This window comes from Sebastes fasciatus, chromosome 13, assembly GCF_043250625.1.
Source record: "Sebastes fasciatus isolate fSebFas1 chromosome 13, fSebFas1.pri, whole genome shotgun sequence".
NCBI classification, from domain to species: domain Eukaryota; kingdom Metazoa; phylum Chordata; class Actinopteri; order Perciformes; family Sebastidae; genus Sebastes; species Sebastes fasciatus.
Genome location: NC_133807.1, coordinates 33,396,808 through 33,415,250, shown reverse-complemented (window position 1 = coordinate 33,415,250; position 18,443 = coordinate 33,396,808). Strand labels below are relative to the sequence as shown.

General features: G+C 33.4%; 2 protein-coding genes across 3 annotated transcripts; one reads left to right on the top strand and one right to left on the bottom strand.

The window, feature by feature from the left end:
- Positions 1–215: 215 nt before the first annotated feature.
- Positions 216–6,855, top strand: jmjd8 (jumonji domain containing 8). Its single transcript, XM_074657045.1, has 9 exons — positions 216–385; positions 1,369–1,464; positions 1,715–1,763; positions 2,580–2,676; positions 2,789–2,857; positions 3,165–3,284; positions 4,189–4,256; positions 4,367–4,501; positions 5,694–6,855. Exons 1-9 carry the CDS (start codon positions 300–302, stop codon positions 5,772–5,774), a joined length of 801 nt encoding a protein of 266 aa, XP_074513146.1. The 5' UTR covers positions 216–299; the 3' UTR covers positions 5,775–6,855.
- A 2,479-nt stretch (positions 6,856–9,334) lies between these two features.
- On the bottom strand, positions 9,335–17,634 carry LOC141781349 (E3 ubiquitin-protein ligase CHIP-like). Of its 2 annotated transcripts, XM_074657042.1 has the most exons (8): positions 17,440–17,634; positions 14,498–14,708; positions 12,976–13,174; positions 12,711–12,880; positions 12,545–12,619; positions 11,978–12,034; positions 11,748–11,864; positions 9,335–10,959 (listed from the first exon to the last, which is right to left on the bottom strand). In XM_074657042.1, the coding sequence occupies exons 2-8, from the start codon at positions 14,615–14,617 to the stop codon at positions 10,834–10,836; spliced, it is 864 nt and encodes a 287-aa protein (XP_074513143.1). In that variant the 5' UTR covers positions 14,618–14,708; positions 17,440–17,634; the 3' UTR covers positions 9,335–10,833. The 2 variants fall into 2 exon arrangements, with proteins under 2 accessions (XP_074513143.1, XP_074513144.1); XM_074657043.1 differs by lacking the exon at positions 17,440–17,634 and having other exon boundaries at positions 12,976–13,230; positions 14,498–14,623.
- Between the last annotated feature and the right edge of the window lie 809 nt (positions 17,635–18,443).

The window sequence follows — 18,443 nt, the reverse complement described above, 5'->3', positions numbered from 1 at the left end:
TTTTGTGTGTAAAAAACCTGAATTTGTAAAGTAACTAAAGCTGTCAGATAAATGTAGGGGAGTTAAAAAAGTACAGTATTTACCTCTGAGATGTAGTGGAGGAGAAGTAGAAAAATACAAGTATCTCAAATGTGTACACAAAGTTATACAATAGAGATCACAGTTCCCACGGTACGTGAACGCAGCACACGGTGGGATTAATGTGGTGGATTCTGATTGGCTCTCAGACCGGAAGAGAGGAGACGGTTCATTCTGCCAGCTGTTCTGTTAAATGTGTGTTTTTGTTGATGGAGCTCTGAATGGAATATAACAGATTAACTACATGGACACAGATTGTTCTGGTCTGTTTCATCGGACTGAAGGCAGAGGAGCCGTCCGGTGGCTGGTGAGTCAATAATAAACACTAAACTGATATCATGTGTGAAGTTATAGTAAATATGATGTCTGTTTCTTTACTTGATGTAAATGTGAGCTAGTTTAGCCCTGATGCCTGCAGCTCTGACTGAACCTCACACCAAACTCTATTCAAAAATCAGACATTTTAACATCTGTATTTAAAAAACAGAATTTCAAGGTACTTGTACTCACTTGGAGCTAAATCTCACTGTCAACTTTTATCAATAAATAGATGACTCGATAAATAAATAAAATGTCATTAAATATAGCAAAAATAATATTAAAAATAAATGTAGCCATTAATTAATTGATAAAATGTGACATAAATTAATATTTCTGTTTTAATTTGCTACTTTATTTATTTATCTTTGTATTAATTCCCTTATTTATTTATTTACTGTTCTGTTTATCTGTTTATTTATTTATGTTTATATTCCTTTTTATATATTTATTTTTTCATTATTTATTTAATTTTGCATTTATTTTTTATTTATTTTATATTTACTTTTAAATGTATGTATTTATTTATGCATTTAAACCCTTATTTATTTCCCCAAACATATGTATTTCTGTATTATTTTCTTTATACATTTATGCCTCATTATGCAAATAAGAAAAGAAAAAATAAATATAAAAATAAATCCTTGAATAAATCAATATATTTAAAAATAAATATAAAATAAAAAAGGGAATTTATACAAAAATAGATACATTAAAAAGCAAATTAAAACAAATATCAATTTATGTAACATTTCATCAATTAATTAATGGCTACATTTATATTTTATATAATGTTTGCTATATTTAATGACATTTCTTTATTTATGGACGAAAAGTTAAATGATGTTTTGTATAGAACTCATTACCAGTGTTTCTCTGCACTTAAACATCCCCACAGTGTTTGAATAAATAGCTTAAAATAAATAAATAAATAGTATTAGTTTTAATGTTGGTGTCTGTTTGTGTGTTCAGGTCTTTAAAGTCAGATGTCAGATTGCAGGATGAAGGTCTCTGTAACATCGATGTGTTGGACAGCTCCTCACTCTCACATCAGCAGTTCATTCAAAGGTTCGTATGACAAATAAGATGTTTAAAAATAAATCCATTTAATGTCGACTGATGATATCAATTGTGTTTTCAAGGTCCTATATATATATAAAATTATATATAATTTAATAATTTAATAATATCAGTTAATCTGCTGATTAGACGTTTGGATTTACTCGGGTTTATTGTTTTTTTTACATTTTTGCTTGAAAGAATGTCACAAAAACAACTAAAGAAACTCTTGCTTGCTTGCTGTCTGTTATTTCTTCAGATATGCGTACAGCAGGCCGGTGATCCTCAGAGGTCTGACTGATAACACGGTACGTACTTTAAACACTTAAACATTCATGTTGGCTGCAACCAGTAATTCATGTTATTGTGTTAAACTTTCACAGGAAGTCATATCGTTGCATTTGTATTGTAAATGTTTTAAATGAGTGTTCGTATTCAGTGAAAAATCCACCCGCTGACTCTGATTTTAATATAATAATTAATATAATAATTTATTTTTTATACATTTACAATCAGACTATAACATTTATGGAGTCATAGGAATGCTATAAAAATGAATCTGAAAAAGAATAAGAAAATAAATGTGAAAATATAAAGAGAAATAAATAAAAGAATAAATAAATCATAGCAAAATATAAAATAATAATTAGAAGCATTTTCATTTATTTTCACATTTATTTGATATATATATATTTTTTTTGTTTGCATATAAATTAAGTTTAAATTTATACATATAAATATTTTTTTCTGTGCATATATATTTATACACAATTTTTTAATTTATTAATCTTTATACAATACCATTTATTTATTTAGTTATAGCCATTTATTTTTCCTTATTCATTTCCCTATTGCTTTTCTCTATTTCCACATTTTATTTACTTATTTATTTCTCTTTATATCTCCACATATATTTTCATATTTATTTGTTCATTCATTTCTGTATATAGTTATTCATATATTTTATATATATATTTATTTATATATTTATTACATATAAATTACTCTTATTTTGTGTATATACATACATACACATACAGTATATGTATATATGTATGTATATATATATACATATATACACACATATATGTATATCCTGACTGTAAACACTGACTGTGTTTTAGAGATTCAGGTCCTCGTGCTCCAAGTCCAGTTTACTAGAAGAATATGGCGCCCGGAGAGTTCGGCTCAGTACAGCCAACACTTACTCTTACAAGAAAGGTACGCATGTCCAACACTGACAGTCTGCATGAAACACTCACAACCTGCAGGGATGTCTAGTTTTATTTATTTATGTATTGTTTTAATACTCACTGTGATCACTTTGTCCCAGTGGACGTCCCTTTGCAGGAGTATGTGGACATGTTACTGAGGCCTCAGTCTGCAGACGCCCTCGGCAGCGGTGAGTTTAAACTCCTTTCTACCTCAGGAGGAGGAACTGAATACGACTTCCAACACTGCAGAGAGGAGGAGATATTTAAATCATCTGATGATCCGTCTGAAATATTTATGACAACTGCTGAAGTGATTTGACAAAAGGTTTCAAGCCCATTGGTTCCTACTGAAGACGTACACCTTTAAAAACACAAAGATAGTTTCATATAGTTTAATTTCCTTAAACAGGCTGTGAGACTCACTCAGTACTTGTTAGTAGAAACGTTCAGCGTTGGTTTGTTGTTGAAAAGACTCCATGTTTGTCTCTTCTACAGACACGCTGTATTTCTTTGGAGACAACAACTTCACAGAGTGGCAGAGTTTGTTTGAGCTGTACGAGGCTCCGCCGTACGTCCTGCCTCACACCAGCGGAGCGTACAGCTTCGGCATCGCAGGTTTGTTCTCAGACTTACAACCAGAATTAACAAAACTCTGTGGTCACATTATCTCATCCAAACATTAATATCTAAAATACATCTACGCAGTCTTGTCTCCGGAGGTCATTTTAATTTATTTTCACAAGTATTTGTTCATTTATTTCTGTATATATTTAAAAATATAAATGTATTTATTTATTGCATATATAATAATAAAAAACTTTTTTTTAATACAGCACCTTTCATACATAAAATGCAGCTCAAAGTGCCCTACAAGAAAAATTAAATACATTTTACATATATATATATATATATATATATAATTTATTTCATATTATTTTATTTATTTATTTTTATCCCTTTATTTTTCCTTATTTCCATTTAATCTATTAGTTATTATTTTATTTATTTCTCTTTATATCTCCACATTTATTTGTTCATTTATTTCTGTATATATTTATTTATATATTGTGAATATTTATATTTATTTATTGCATATAAATAACTCTTATTTTTGTGTGTGTGTATATATATATGTATATCTTCATTCTTTTCCACATTTTAGTTACTTATTTATTCTTTTATCTATTTCTCTTTACATCTCCACATTTATTTGTTCAATTATTTCTGTATACATTTACTTATTTATACTGTATATATATATATATATATATATATATAGCGAGAGAGAGAGAAATCGACTATTTCTCCTGTTTCTGTTTTGCAAAAAAACGTCTTATTTCTTATTTCTGTGTATGTTTATACTGTATGTAAAGCGATTGCCTCAGAATGAAATGTTTTGTTTTTATACAGCGACTGTTTTGTTTTCTGTGACTGTAAATACATCAAATATGAAAATGATTTATGACGTGAGAGAAACAAACTGCAGCTGTTAACCTTCAGGTCCTCTTTGTGTCTTCAGGTCCTGGAACCGGAGTCCCCTTCCACTGGCACGGTCCGGGTTACTCTGAAGTCATCTACGGAAGAAAGGTGGAAAATAACACCTGTAGTTTCTCTTCAGTTTCATTCAGGTCATGTTGATTTATTTCATCGTGTTGACACATGAACACAGATTAATGTCTCCGTCTGTGATCACACAGCGGTGGTTCCTCTACCCGCCTGACAAGGAGCCTCATTTCCACCCGAACCGGACCACCCTGGCCTGGGTGACGGAGACCTACCCCCAGCTGACGGAGGACGAGGCTCCGCTGGAGTGCACCATCAGACCTGGAGAGGTAAACACCCTTTAGAGTTCTAGTGGTGAGAACTGAGAAAAATCACTTCAACTGTCATCAGAGGAGCTCAGAGGTTCCCTGTAGACGCCTCACACAGACATGGAACGGAAGAAGAAGAAAAAGAGGAAGAAGAAGAAGAAGAGGAGGAAATGGAGGAGGAAGAAGAAGAGGAGGAGGAAGAAGAAGAAGAGGAGGAAGAGGAAGAAGAAGAAGAAGAAGAAGAGGAGGAAGAATAAGAAGAAGAGGAAGAGGAGGAAGAAGAAGAAGAGGAAGAGGAACAGTATGATGAAGAAGAGGAAGAAGGAAAAGAGGAAGAGGAACAAGCAGAAGAGGAGGAAGAGGAAGAAGAAGAGGAACAATATGATGAAGAAGAGGAAGAAGAATAAGAAGAGGAAGAAGAAGAAGAAGATGATGAAGAGGAAGAAGAAGAAGAAGAGGAGGAAGAGTGCATCAGGGTTATTACAGTAAACTAAAATAAGAAGTAAAAATGAGTTGGTAAACTGAATAAAAAACTAGTCCGTCCTTTAAGAAGAACTAAAGTGAAACGATATTACCTGGTGAGAAAACTAATAAAAATAGCTCTAATATAATTATAATAATAATAATAATTTAATATATCACTACGGAAAACAGGAGACAGCATGAATTTCTGTCTTTAGTGACGTTGAACCACAGAAACGTTCCAGGTCGCTGTGGCGCCGTGACACGGTGGAACGCTGTGACGCTGTGGTGCCGTGGCGCGGTGACTAAATGATCCTCACCTACAGCCTGACATGTTCACCCGTTTCTGTCTGATCACAGCAAGACATTTGAAAACAAATGAAATAGAAATATTTTCTAAACTATTCGGAATCAGCACCAATATTTTGTGATAAATTCTTAGTTAACTTTTTTTTTTAAAATCCTACTGTTTTTCTGTGACTGAAAATGCATCAAACAGAAAAGTCAGATTTCATCAGAAGAAACAAAATTATTTTTTTCATTGTAAAACTTCTGAACTAAGACTTTTAAATCTCATTTCTTCCTTGTGAATTCGTGACTAAATCTTATTTTGTCGCCTGCAGCATTAATTTGACTCTTGGCTGAAGCACCAACATGATAAACTCAAAAACACGTCGTTAAGACTCACGTGTGTCCGTCTGTCTGTCCGTCAGGGTTCACTGAAGTGTCGTTGTTGTTGTTCCTCCATCAGGTGCTGTATTTCCCCGACCGCTGGTGGCACGCCACCCTCAACCTGGACACCAGCGTCTTCATCTCCACCTTCCTCGGCTGAGCTTCGTCTCCAGCTCTACTTCTACTTAAAGGAAGTCATTATATATATATAGATATATATATATATAATCATAGTTTATCTCCCGCTGCAGACTGACGGGAGGAGAAACACTCACATACAGAAACACCGTATTTATAGTCTGAAGCACCACAGTTACATTCCAACTGAATCTTCTTTTGTTGTTCTTCATTTTAAACATGTTTTCTAATGATATAACAATAAAAATGTGTGTTTAGAGCCTCACACACAATGACTATGGAGGACGGAACCTGCCAAAATCAAAAAAATAAATCAATAATTATATAAATGACTCAATAAATAAATGTAGCAAAAGTAATATTAAAAATATTGTTGCCATTAATTGCTAAATGTGACATAAATTGATTTTTGTTTTAATTTACTTTATTTATAAATCTTTTTAATAATTTCCTTATTTATTTACTCTTCTCATTATTTCATTTTATTTCTCATAATTTGTATTTATTTTGAATTTATTTTTATTTATTTTATATTTATTTTTAAATGTATTTGTGCATTTATTTCTTGAATTCTTTTTTTCTTATTTGCAGAATGAAGCAGAAGTGTATAAAGAAAAGATTACAGAAATAAATAAGTTTGGGGAAATAAATACGGGGTGGAATGCAAAGGGAAAATTGTGAATGAATAAATAAATAAATACATTTAAAAGTAAATGTAAAATAAATGCAAAAATAAATAAATTTAAAGATTTATAAAAAATAAATACATAAATAAAATGGAAAATTAAACGAGTAAATAAATAAAATGAATAAGCAAAATAAAACAGTAATATCAATTTGTCACATTTTAAAAAATAATTGATGGCTGCGGTTATTTTTAATATTATTTTTGCGACATTTATCAAGTCATTTATTTAATTATTAATTTATTTTTTGATTTTGGCAGGTTCCGTCCTCCATAAAATGTCAAGTTACATTCCTGTCAGGACGGAAATACACAAGTATCATGTCATATCATTTTTATCAGTCACCTGGACTTTCTTGAAGTAATAAAGCACAAAACATTTGGTCCAACAGTCTGCTATTAAAATGTTTGCTGATCATTTCTGTGGTTCTTTCAACAGATAAAAGATTTGAGATTTCACTGCAACAACATCATGTTTCTATTTTCCAAAAGTAGCTGTTATATTATTATTATTATTATTATTATTATGATATAAACACAGAGTCCAGCTGAGGCTGGATGTCATCAGTTCTTATTATTACTAATAATAATAACACTTTTCTAAACCGTCTTCAATCAGTGACGGAGACCAGACTGAAACTCAGATGTAGAAAACACGGAACATTTATTTTATCACGACATTTCCAAACACCTTTTGTGCAGCAGGTTGATCATTCAAAGATTTCCTGTACGGTAAGACGTCTCACTGCGACTGAAAACTAGAAGAAACGTAATAAAGGTTGAAGTAAATCTGCTCCCTTCAGTCGTCATTTAGAAAAATCGGACTTTAACTTGATTGAGTCAAAGCTGGATTGTATTTGTCACATTTCACCAGAAAGAAACTTTTAAATAGATAATTCTGTCTCAAACAAATTAAAACACATTATATAGGGCGGGTCCATCTGCGTCTTATCCGTTGTTTTTTTTTCAAATGGAAACGTCCACTCAGCCGTTAGCAAAAAGCAGTGACGTAGGTTCTGAATAATGTGAACGCTAGCACTAGCTGAGTCAACGTTGGCTGTGCTAGGTTTGGAAATAACTGAAAGGGTTAGTTCTGATGTTTTGAAGTGGGGTTGTACGTATACTCCGTGTTCTGAGAGGTAAAATAATGCTTTTATGAATGGAGTCTGGTGGCTTTTAAGAGAGCGATATATAACGGCTTCAGAAACCATCAAAAAGAGCTGTCTGACGGTGAGGTGAAGCGGCTGTCAGACGGCCCTTTCTGACGGGCAACTGAAGCCTTTCTATGCTCTCTCCAAAGCCACCAGACTCCATTCACAAAAACAGTCATTTTTCCCTCTCAGAACAGGAGTTGCTGGCTCACCGCTGCATCCATCGGTGAGTTAGTTTGTGTTATTGTGTGACTTTCTGATCTGAACTAACGTGGCGTCCACACAGCAGTACATCGCTTAGCTTCCTGCCGGTACTCCTGTCTGCTTCTCCAAACTGGGAGCACGCCGACCGCCATCTAAGGGACTGTATTAATACACTGACTATAAGGATGTATATATATACTGTACATGTAGCAGCGTCATCATGCAGAAACCTACGTCAGGTCACCATGTCGGGTAAAAGGTTTTAGAAGGGCTTGAAGGGGAAATAGACTTTTAACGCTAAAAAACATACAAAATTTGAATGTTGGGATTTGAAATCGAAGATACAGGATGACATAAAGACCTCAAAATTAAACTAAAATAATGGACCCGCCCCTTTAACCAGTAACACATCAGGCTTAATGTTCCAGTTTGAGAACGTCTCATACTGATGTAAGATGATATATGTTCACACCTGCTGATAATACCAACAATTCAAAAAACACTTAACCATCAACAATGAAATAAAATGAGCAAAATGTAGATTTTGCAAAAAAGAAGCTGCACCAGAGTCCACTCATAAAACAAGAGAAAATCATCTGAAAACACAATAAGCAACATCTTAATTTACTGATTAATATTTACAACATCAACCTTTCCACGTCAGGATGAGTTCCTCTCAACAACCCAGACTCTCGTTCTCTCTCAGCTGTAACGCTACAATTTCCCCCATTTTTAGTTTGCCAGCAAACGCAACATGTTTCCTCATTTACACTCTAAATGATGAGCAGTATGGAGGACAGAAACTGCCAAAATAAAAAATAAATTAATGAATAAATAAATGACTCGATAAATAAATTAATAAATATGTCATTAAATGTAACATAAAATATATTAAAAATAAATAAATTGATAAAATGTGACAAATTCATATTTATGTTTTAATTTGCTACTTTATTTACTCATCTTTGTATTAATCCCTTATTTATTTACAATTTTGTTTAATTTTCCCTTTTATTTATGTACAGTATTTATTTGTATTAATTTTTTACATTTTACATTTATTTTATATTTGCTTTTAAATGTATGTATTTTTATGTATTTATGCATTTATTTCTGCATGATTTTCCCTTTGCATTTCATCCCTTATTTATGTCCCCAAACTCATTTATTTCTGTTTTCTTGATACGTTTCTGCATCATTATGCAAATAAGAAAGAAAACATAAATAAATGCATAAATACATTAATAAATACATACATTTAAAAATAAATGCAAAAATGTATTAATTAATTAAAAAATTAATAAAAATAATAAATAAAAGGGAAAATTAGAGTAATAGATAATGGAATTAATATAATATATCAATTTATGTCAAATTTTATCAATTAAATAATGGCTACATTTATTTTTAATATTTTTACTACATTTAATGACATATGTATTTATTTATTTATTTATCGAGTCATTTATTTATATATTATTTTTTTTTTATTTTGGCAAGTTCCGTCCTCCATAGAGCAGCACCAGCAGCGCAGTTTTCATAAATATAATCTGATTACTTAAAGTGAGTAATCTGATTGTAGTCAGCAGTTTGTTCATTCTCTGATCTGCAGCATGGATCACGACATTAACTGATAATCAATACTGATCACAGAGATACAGGAGGATCAAAATGAAACGACGAATCCTCAGATTTGTACTCGAACATCTCATCTCAACTGGTCCCAGTAAACGGGAGCAAACTGGAACCAACACGAGACGGGAACACAGAGGGGCTGTCAAACCATCAGAGTTCACTTTTCTGTCGTTTCTCAGACAATAAAATAAAAATATCACTTGTTTTTCTTTTCATTTCAGGCTGAAATTTCACAGTTTGTAAATGGAAAATGAAATCTAATTGATGTATAACTTTTACTTAATTGATTTATAGGCTTCTTATTTTAAAGTTTGTTTTGTTTCTTGTTCCTTCTCTGTGCAGAATAATGTTGTTATTATGTGTTATGTGTATATGTTGGTTTATGTATTTGCGGTGTGTTCAAGTGCAACTTGTCGGCCAAGACAAAAGCAACTTGAGGCGACGCAACAGTCGGCCTTCATCGCCGCTAGTTCTCTGATGTCAGGCTGATGTGTCCGGGCCTTTAAATCTCAGTTTAACAGGTGGACGTACCTGCAGGATTTTTTGACATCACTACTAGTTTGGAGCCAATCAGGGTCCAGTATGCAACTTACACAAGTGAAGTGAGGTGAAGTATCTTGTTTAGCTCAGTTAAACTTTTAAAATTAAATAAATATTTACATATTCGCCAAAAAAATAAAAAAATGTCCCCTAGTGATGCACAAGGGTTAAACAAGTCTTAAAAATGTCTGAAGTGTTTCAGTACTTTTAATAATAAATTAACATTGTGCCCTTAAACTTTGAGGGTTTCACTTAAAGTGCTTCTTCGTCAACAAGAAAATATGTTAAAAGTTCAGCGGGATTTGGTCTCAAGACTTCATGTTGATCTGTTTCATTCTCAGTTGGACTTCATGAATATTTATTAGTAAAGCTGCAGTGAAAAGGTAGATAATCAATAACTAAGTACATTTACTCGAGTACTGTTCTTAGTGATGGATTGTTATTAATTAAACAGGATATAAAGTAGTTAAAATTAGCTGCATATCATATCAATGCATCAATAATAATAATACAATAAATATAATAATGAGTTTTGAGAGAATTTAAATTTTAAATGCAGGACTTTTACGTGTAACAGAGTACTTGTATACTGTAGTACTTCTGTGTACTTCTGAGAGCATCCGTGCTGCAGGTTTAACAGACAGCGACCTTTAGTGACGCGTCTTTAAACTTTAGTTTTCTTTTGGGCTTTTTTCTTGATTTGACTTTGATTTTGTGGGTTTTACATTCATATCTCTCTCTTTCTTCGTCTCTAGTTCTAAAAGAATAAAGTTTGTTTGTTGGGTTGTTTCAGCTTTTCTTGAACTCTAAACATAAATCGACGACCCCTCTGAGACCGTCACAATCACTTCCCTTCCTCTCGTTGGTCAGTAGTCCTCCACCCATCCATTCTCCAAAATAAAAGCATCAATGACTTCCTTCATGGCCAGGTTTGGGATGAGCTGATCTTGGGTCAGAGGAGAGCGCGTCACCGGGTCGAAATGGCCGACTCGCTGCAAGAGAACAACAAACATGTCTTATATAGTTATATTTATATATCTATATATATTTTAGGCTGCTGTAACAGCTACACAATATATTTCTGTGAACACAAATTAAGTCCGAAAAAATGTCCCAAAAAAAGTCTGAAAAAACACAGAAAATTGTCAGAAAGTCCTAATATTGTCCGAAAAAATGTCAAAAAAGTCAGAACATTTATAAAAAGAAAAAAAAAGTCTGAAGAAAGGTCTGAAAAATGTCTGGAAAAAAAGTCTGAAAAATGTAAAAAAAAGAAAAGAAAAAAAAGAAAGAATAAAATGTCCGAAAAATGTCCCAAAAAAAGGTCTGAAATAAAGACAGAAAAAAGTCTGAAAAAGACCGAAAATTGTCCGATAGTCCGAAAATTTTCAGAAAAAATGTCAAAAAAGTCAGAAAAAAATAAATACAAAAAGTCTGAAAATGTAAAAAAAAAAATTATAAAAAAAAAATAAACTCTGAAAAAAAGTCTGAAAAATGTAAAAAAAGAAATAAAGAAAAAAAATACAGAAAATTGTCCGATTTTTTTTTTTTAAAAGTCAGAAAATTTTCAAAAAAAAAATAAAAAAATAAAAAAGTCTGAAAAATGTAAAAAAAAAAAAGAAAAAAAAAGAAAGAAAAAAAGTCAGAAAAATGTCCCAAAAAAAGGTTTGAAAAAACGTAAAAAAAAAACAAAGCTACTTTCTACTTCTACTCCCCTACATTGACCTGACAGCTTTAGTTTTGTAACAGAGTATCGTTTACTGTGCAGTATTAGTAGTTTTACCTGCAGGTGCTCCTCGATGTCCTTCCTGTCGTAGGTGACTCCACTCGGGGTGATGCACGGCTCTCTCATCAACTCAAAGCTGATCTTTCCACACAGGAAGTCTGGGATCTCTCGCTTCTGTCAAACAACAGACACAATCTGAGGACGACGTCACGTCTGTAATATCAGCAACATTAACAACAGGTGGATGTTTCTGTCAGCGAGGAACGTTACGTTTCGTCATCACTGACCTTCCTTTTCTCGTCCACTTGACAGAACAGCTCCTCCATGTCGGACAGATACTTGTCCTGAACAAACACACAAACATCGAATTAAAGACAGTTTTAGAGCGTTTCTTTCTACTTCCTACTTGTATTAGTTATTACAGCTGCTAGACTGCTATTGTGGCTGCTTCTATATCTCTCTCTCTCTATCTCTCTCTCTCTCTCACTCTATCTATCTATCCCCCCAGCCGGTCTCGGCAGATGGCCGCCCGCCCTGCGCCCGGTTCTGCTCCAGGTTTCTTCCCAGTAATCGGGGAGTTTTTCCTGGCCACAGTGCGCTTGGTGGATCCTGTTGGGTCTCAAAACTATGGTGTACGTTCATAGACCTGCTCTATATATAAAGCGTCTTGAGATAACTTCTGTTGTGATTTGACGCTATACAAAAATAAATTGATTTGATTTGATTTGATTTGATTTCTTTTCTCTCCACGTTTCTCATCTCTACAACTATCAATTATAGGTAAATCAAGTTTTAAAAGTCAACAAAGCTCTGTGTTTTTAATGGACAAAGGTCGTCAGAATAGAAGAACCTACGTGTTTCGTGTGGATGTCGTTTTGATTGTGTTGAATTCTGCTGTCGTCGTCTTGTTTCTGTCGGCAGCCCTCCAGCTCTCTGTAGATTAAACACACTTCACTTTACAGGAACATCAACATATAATGTTTTTCAGAGTGACGACTGTTCTTCGTCGGTGGATTAAACCTGCCTTTTTTTCTCGGCGAGGACGAGTTTGGTGAGGTAGGCGTGCAGCTCGCTCTCCTGGTTGATCCTCCTCTCCTCCATGTTGTTCCAACGTTTCTTCTTCGCAATGCGCAGAGCGCTGGGAATGTCGTCGCCAAAGTTCAGACGCTGCTCCTTCGCCAGGTTATAAGCTGGAGGACAAACGTAAACAACGTGTGTGTGTGTGTGTGTTTAGAGGATTTAAAGCTACTGTTAATTAACCCAAACGTAGAGGATGAGCTTGTACCTTTCTGCAGGTTGCCGATGGCTTCGTCGTAGCTCTCCATCTCCAGGTGACACTGGCCCATGAAGAAGTGAGCTTTGACTGACTGGCTGTCCAGCTCCAGAGCGTGGCGGCAGTCCGCCAGAGCTTTGTCGTACTGCTGCAGCTTCACATAGCACAGCGCTCTGTTGGTGTAGTACGCCGGGACGGACGGACTGTGAGTCTGAAAGATCAAACACCGATCCAACATGTTTCTCTCTCACAGATACCGACGCTCTCCTGTTGTGGCACGAAACACTGAATTAAAGTAACTGATTGGTGGTAACTCTGAATTTTATATCAACATTGACTCCCTTTTAGGGCTGTCAAAGTTAATGCAATTTTTTTTTAATGCACTAATTTCTTTAACGCAACTTGAGATTTTTAGGTTGTAGCTGGATCAGTTTTAAAGAGTGAAGATACTGGTATTATCTGAAACTATAAAACCTGATGAATCCATTGGTACCAACCATGTCATACTAGCTTGTCGCGAAGGAGGTTAAATAACGGTCCAAAGTTACTCTAAATTTTGGCGAGGAAAAACTGTCATGTCCATTTTCAAAGGGGTCCCGTGACCTTTGACCTCCAGATCAGTGAATGTGAATGGGTTCTATGGGTACCCACGAGTCTCCCCTTTACAGACATGCCCACTTTACGATAATCACATGCAGTTTGGGGCAAGTCATAGTCAAGTCAGCACACTGACACACTGACAGCTGTTGTTGCCTGTTGGGCTGCAGTTTGCCATGTTATGATTGGAGCATATTGTTTTATGCTAAATGCAGTACCTGTGAGGGTTTCTGGATCAATATCTGTCATTGATTTGTGTTGTTAATTGATTTACAATAATAAATATATACATACGTTTGCATAAAGCAGCATATTTGTCCAATCCCATGTTGATAAGAGTATTAAATACATGACAAATCTCCCTTTAAGGTTCATTTAGAACAGATAAAAAAATTTGCAATTAATTTGCGATTAATCAAGATTTTAATCGTGATTGACAGCCCTAGTTCAAATACAAGTTTTAATGTGATTCTGTAACAGCTTAGATTAATGAATTTTACAGATAATGTCGTTCACACACCACTGAATATGATCCAGGATTTTATGTTGGATTCTTCTTCTTTTGAGTTTATTTAAATACCTGCAGCGTCACACAACAGCAGGAACGATACCTGTGTCTTCAGATTACAAATGGGGGCTGTGTGCATCAGCATGTCGGCATCACAAGAAGATTCAGACTGTTTCTAAAGGGAATTACCGGATACATTTCATCTCATTAGGCCTCGAAAAATAAAGTAAATAAACTCTTTGGTTGAGCTGATACGTGGACATTGCTTCATTTTAAGTGACGACAAACTAGAAAATGTTGGGAAAGCTGCTTTGAAGTATATTTTTTTGCTCAGCTTTAACAAAAGAAAATAAAGGAAAACATTTTAGGAGACTTCAGTTGATTTAATGGATAATTTTAAGAGATATCTTCAGGAGTAGTTGCACTTACTATGGCTTTGCTGTAGCAGGCAGCAGCCTCCAGGTACTTGCGGCTCAGGAAGAGGCGGTTGCCTTGTTCCTTCAGCTCCTGAGCCGACACCGAGGCACTTTTCTCCGGGCTCTCTGACATTTTGTCCACCAGGCTCGCTGCGCCGCCGGCAGCTGCCCCTTCACTTAGCTTCCCTATCCTGACGCTCTGATCTGACGGGCCGGGACAGAAACTGAGACGAGAGGACAGAAACAGAGGGACGTTAGTGGTCGAAATCCTGACTGGAAAACATCCAAACAGGACCCAGAAGGTGTTCAATACGTGAGGCGTCTATAGATTGTTGTTTCTCTGGGAAACAGTAGAAGAGAAGTGATGATTATCTGCTGGAGATCTGACGTCATGCAGATAAACATAATTTAAAATCAGAATATTTTACCTGATATGGAGGAACTGACAGCTTCTCTTAGTTTATAATAAACAGAAAACATAATGCTTTAAAGCCGTGATTCTCAAAGTGGGGTCAGTAAAAAGTTTTCAGATTAATTCATTTAAATCATCATGATGTCATTTTTTTTTTTTTTTTACAAAAGGCTTCATAGTTCAACAAATAATATTTAAATTTTTAAATCTAGAGTGTGATTGTTCATAAATTATGTTCTAATCTAACAAATATATAACATAAATCTGCAAGTTTAATGTGGTATTTTGGAAGGATTATCGATCATTTCTATCAATTCTCCAGTGGTAAAAAAAATTGTTAAATTTAGCATCAAATCTGTGAAACTAATGGTATTATTATTATTAGTAGTAGTAGTAAAAATAAATAAATATAAATAAACAAGTTTGTTTCAAAATAAATTAAGATAACTGCCTTATGTCCTATGTCTTTTTGTAATGTTATAAATAAATAAAAATATAAACAAACAAGTTTATTAAAAAAAAATAAGACAAGTGTCCTATGTCCTTTTGTAATGCTATAAATAAATAAATATAAATAAAAGTTTGTTTCAAAATAATTAAATAACACAACTACCCTATGTATTTTTGTAATGTTATAAATAAATAAATATAAATAAACAAAAAATAAATAAATAAAACTGATCACATTACCCCTCTGCTTTAGACACTGGACTGGCTGCCTTTATCTTGAATTGATTTTAAAGTGTTTTTACTTGTTTATAAAGCTTTAAATGACCTTTTTCCTCCCGACATCAGAGATCTTCTTTCATTTTATGTTCCAGCCGGATCACTACGGTCCTCCACTGCTTTTCTTTTAAATGCTCCTTACGTGTCCCATTTAGGTGCCTTCTGATTTTATGCCCCTTAACTGTGTTACTCACTGCCTCTGTACTGGATATTAGAATAGAAACCTCTCTATGTATTTTAAAAAGGAAATTAAATTTAATCTGGATGTCTTTTAATTTGTTTTTTTAAGCTTTAATCATATTCTTTTACATTATTTTGGTATTCTAGTGTTAATTTTATTTTATTGGATATTTATTTATTGATTGTTTTTTTTAGTCTTGCAGAATTATATTTATTGTTGTTTATTATATATATATTTTTTTGGTGAAGCACTTTGGGCTGCATGTTTGTATGAACTGTGCTATATATATATATATATATATATATATGCTATATTCAGTTTTAACATTTTTCTTCATCTCCTTGTATTTTTATATCTGGTATATTTTTTTTTACTTTGTACTTTGCACTACTAACTTTTTTACTGCCTTTTTACTAACATGTTTTGCACTATGGAACTGTGATGCTGGAAACTTGAATTTCCCTCGGGATCAATAAAGTTACTATCTATCTATCTATCTATCTATCTATCTATCTATCTATCTATCCATCTATCTATATAAAAAAATTGAGTTGAGACCATTAACAGTATTTCTGAGTAGCCTTGCTATTTATTTCAAACAAATTTATTATATTATTATATTTGATTGACTTTTAACATTTTATTGTTGTAATTTTTAATCTTGCAGAATTATATCTATTGTTGTTTATTATATATTTTGTTTTCTATGAAGCACTTTGGGCTGCATGTTTGTATGAACTGTGCTACATAAATAAAGTTGAGTTGAGACCATTAACAGTATTTCTGAGTAGCCTTCTTATTTATTTCAAACAATTTTTTTTTTATTATATTATAATATTTTTATTTATTATTAATAATAATAATAATACATTTTATTTATATAGCGCTTTTCTGGATACTCAGACACTTTACACAGATAAAATGATCATAAAAACAAGGACATCATAAAAATATTAAAATATAAAAACACACAATATTAATTACACATTAAAAGCAGTTCTAAAAGGGTGAGTTTTGATTAGTGATTTGAATGTGGACAGGTTGGTGCAGTCTCTGATGTGTTTGGGGAGTGAGTTATCATTTATATTGGTGTATTTAAGAGCTGTAGGTGATGGGAGTGTTTCGGGCAGGTGGAGGTGTGGATCCGGTGGAGGTGTTTGCAGTCATTAGGGGATACCGACATGGGGCCGACCCAGAACCGGTACCGACCCGCCGTCCTACCGCCTCCTCAGGGCCGAATCTGAGCCGTAAAGTTGGGCCGAATTTCCTGTTATTGTCACACCTCTGCGTGTGTCTGATGCGGGCCACAAACTCTGCATATTTATGTTATATTTGAGTTATTGAACCTTAAATGTCCCAAAAACATCATTGAGTCTGGCAGCTGTCACTCTGACGTCACTGCTAACCTGGTTCTGGTTCTGATGTTTACATGTTATTCATTCATATTGTGCATCGCTGAGGACATTAGAGACGAAACAAACACACTGACATGTTGTTATATTTAGAGTATTTACTGGATTTAAGCTGCAGTCACAGCTAATGTTAGCTTTAGCTTTGGCTCCTTCTCTGATGTCGGAGCATCTATTTAAACATTATTTCACACAGATACATAATTAATAACATGAGACTCACATACCTGCGTAGCTGCTGTTTCACCACCCTGACTGAAGTGACGGTGTATTATACTATTTAATAAAATGAGGTGTTCCTGGTGATGTAGCCAGGTGGCTAGCTGCTAGGTGGCTAGCTGCTAGGTTGCTAGGTGGTTGCTAGGTGGCTACCTGCCTAGCTACAGTTGTCGTGCCAACAGATGTTTTGGTTTTGATCTGTGACGTAAAGCGCGTCATCGGGAGACACGCCCAACGTCAACTGTGACAATAACGTTTTTATTGTGGAAAAATATAACATTTCAAAATAAATAAATAAGACAATTACCATATGTCCTATTGTAATGCTGTAAATAAATAAATAAATATAAATGTTTGTTTCAAAATAAATAAGACAATTACTCTATGTCCTGTCTTTTGTAGTGTTGTAAATGAAGAAAAAATATAAATAAGCACGTTTATTTCAACATAAATAAATAAGACAAATGTCCTATGTCCTTTTGTAACGCTATACATGAATAAATAAATGAATAAATAAATAAAAGTTTGTTTCAAAATAAATAAATAAATAAGAAAATGACTGTATGTCCTATGTCCTTTTGTAACGCTATAAATAAATAACTATAAAAGTGTGTTTCAAAATAAATAAATAAATAAGACAATTACTCTATGTCCTATATCTTTTTGTAATGCTATAAATAAATAAAAAATATAAATAAGCAAGTTTATTTCAACATAAATAAATAAGACTAATGTCCTATGTCCTTTTGTAACACCATAAATATATATTATAGTTTGTTTCAAAATAAATAAATAAATAAATAATACAATTACTCTATGTCCTACGTCTTTTTGTAATGTTATAAATGAAAGAAAAATATAAATAAACAAGTTTATTTCAACATAAATATACACAAGACAATTACCCTATGTCCTATGTCTTTTTGTAATGTTATAAATAAATAAAAACATAAACAACTTTATTTCAATATAAATATCTAAGACAACTGTCCTATGTCCTTTTGTAACACTA

Bases quoted from the DNA above. Each gene is read 5' to 3' on its own strand.
- jmjd8 (XM_074657045.1), top strand. From the start codon at position 300: ATGGAATATAACAGATTAACTACATGGACACAGATTGTTCTGGTCTGT. The intron at 1,764-2,579 runs GTACGTACTTTA...ACTGTGTTTTAG, and splicing joins GAGGTCTGACTGATAACACG to AGATTCAGGTCCTCGTGCTC. The intron at 2,858-3,164 runs GTGAGTTTAAAC...TCTCTTCTACAG, and splicing joins TGCAGACGCCCTCGGCAGCG to ACACGCTGTATTTCTTTGGA.
- LOC141781349 (XM_074657042.1), bottom strand. From the start codon at position 14,617: ATGTCAGAGAGCCCGGAGAAAAGTGCCTCGGTGTCGGCTCAGGAGCTG. The intron at 12,620-12,710 runs GTTTAATCCACC...ATCTACAGAGAG, and splicing joins TCGCCGAGAAAAAAAGGCAG to CTGGAGGGCTGCCGACAGAA. The intron at 11,865-11,977 runs GTCAGTGATGAC...GTTGTTTGACAG, and splicing joins AAGTGGACGAGAAAAGGAAG to AAGCGAGAGATCCCAGACTT.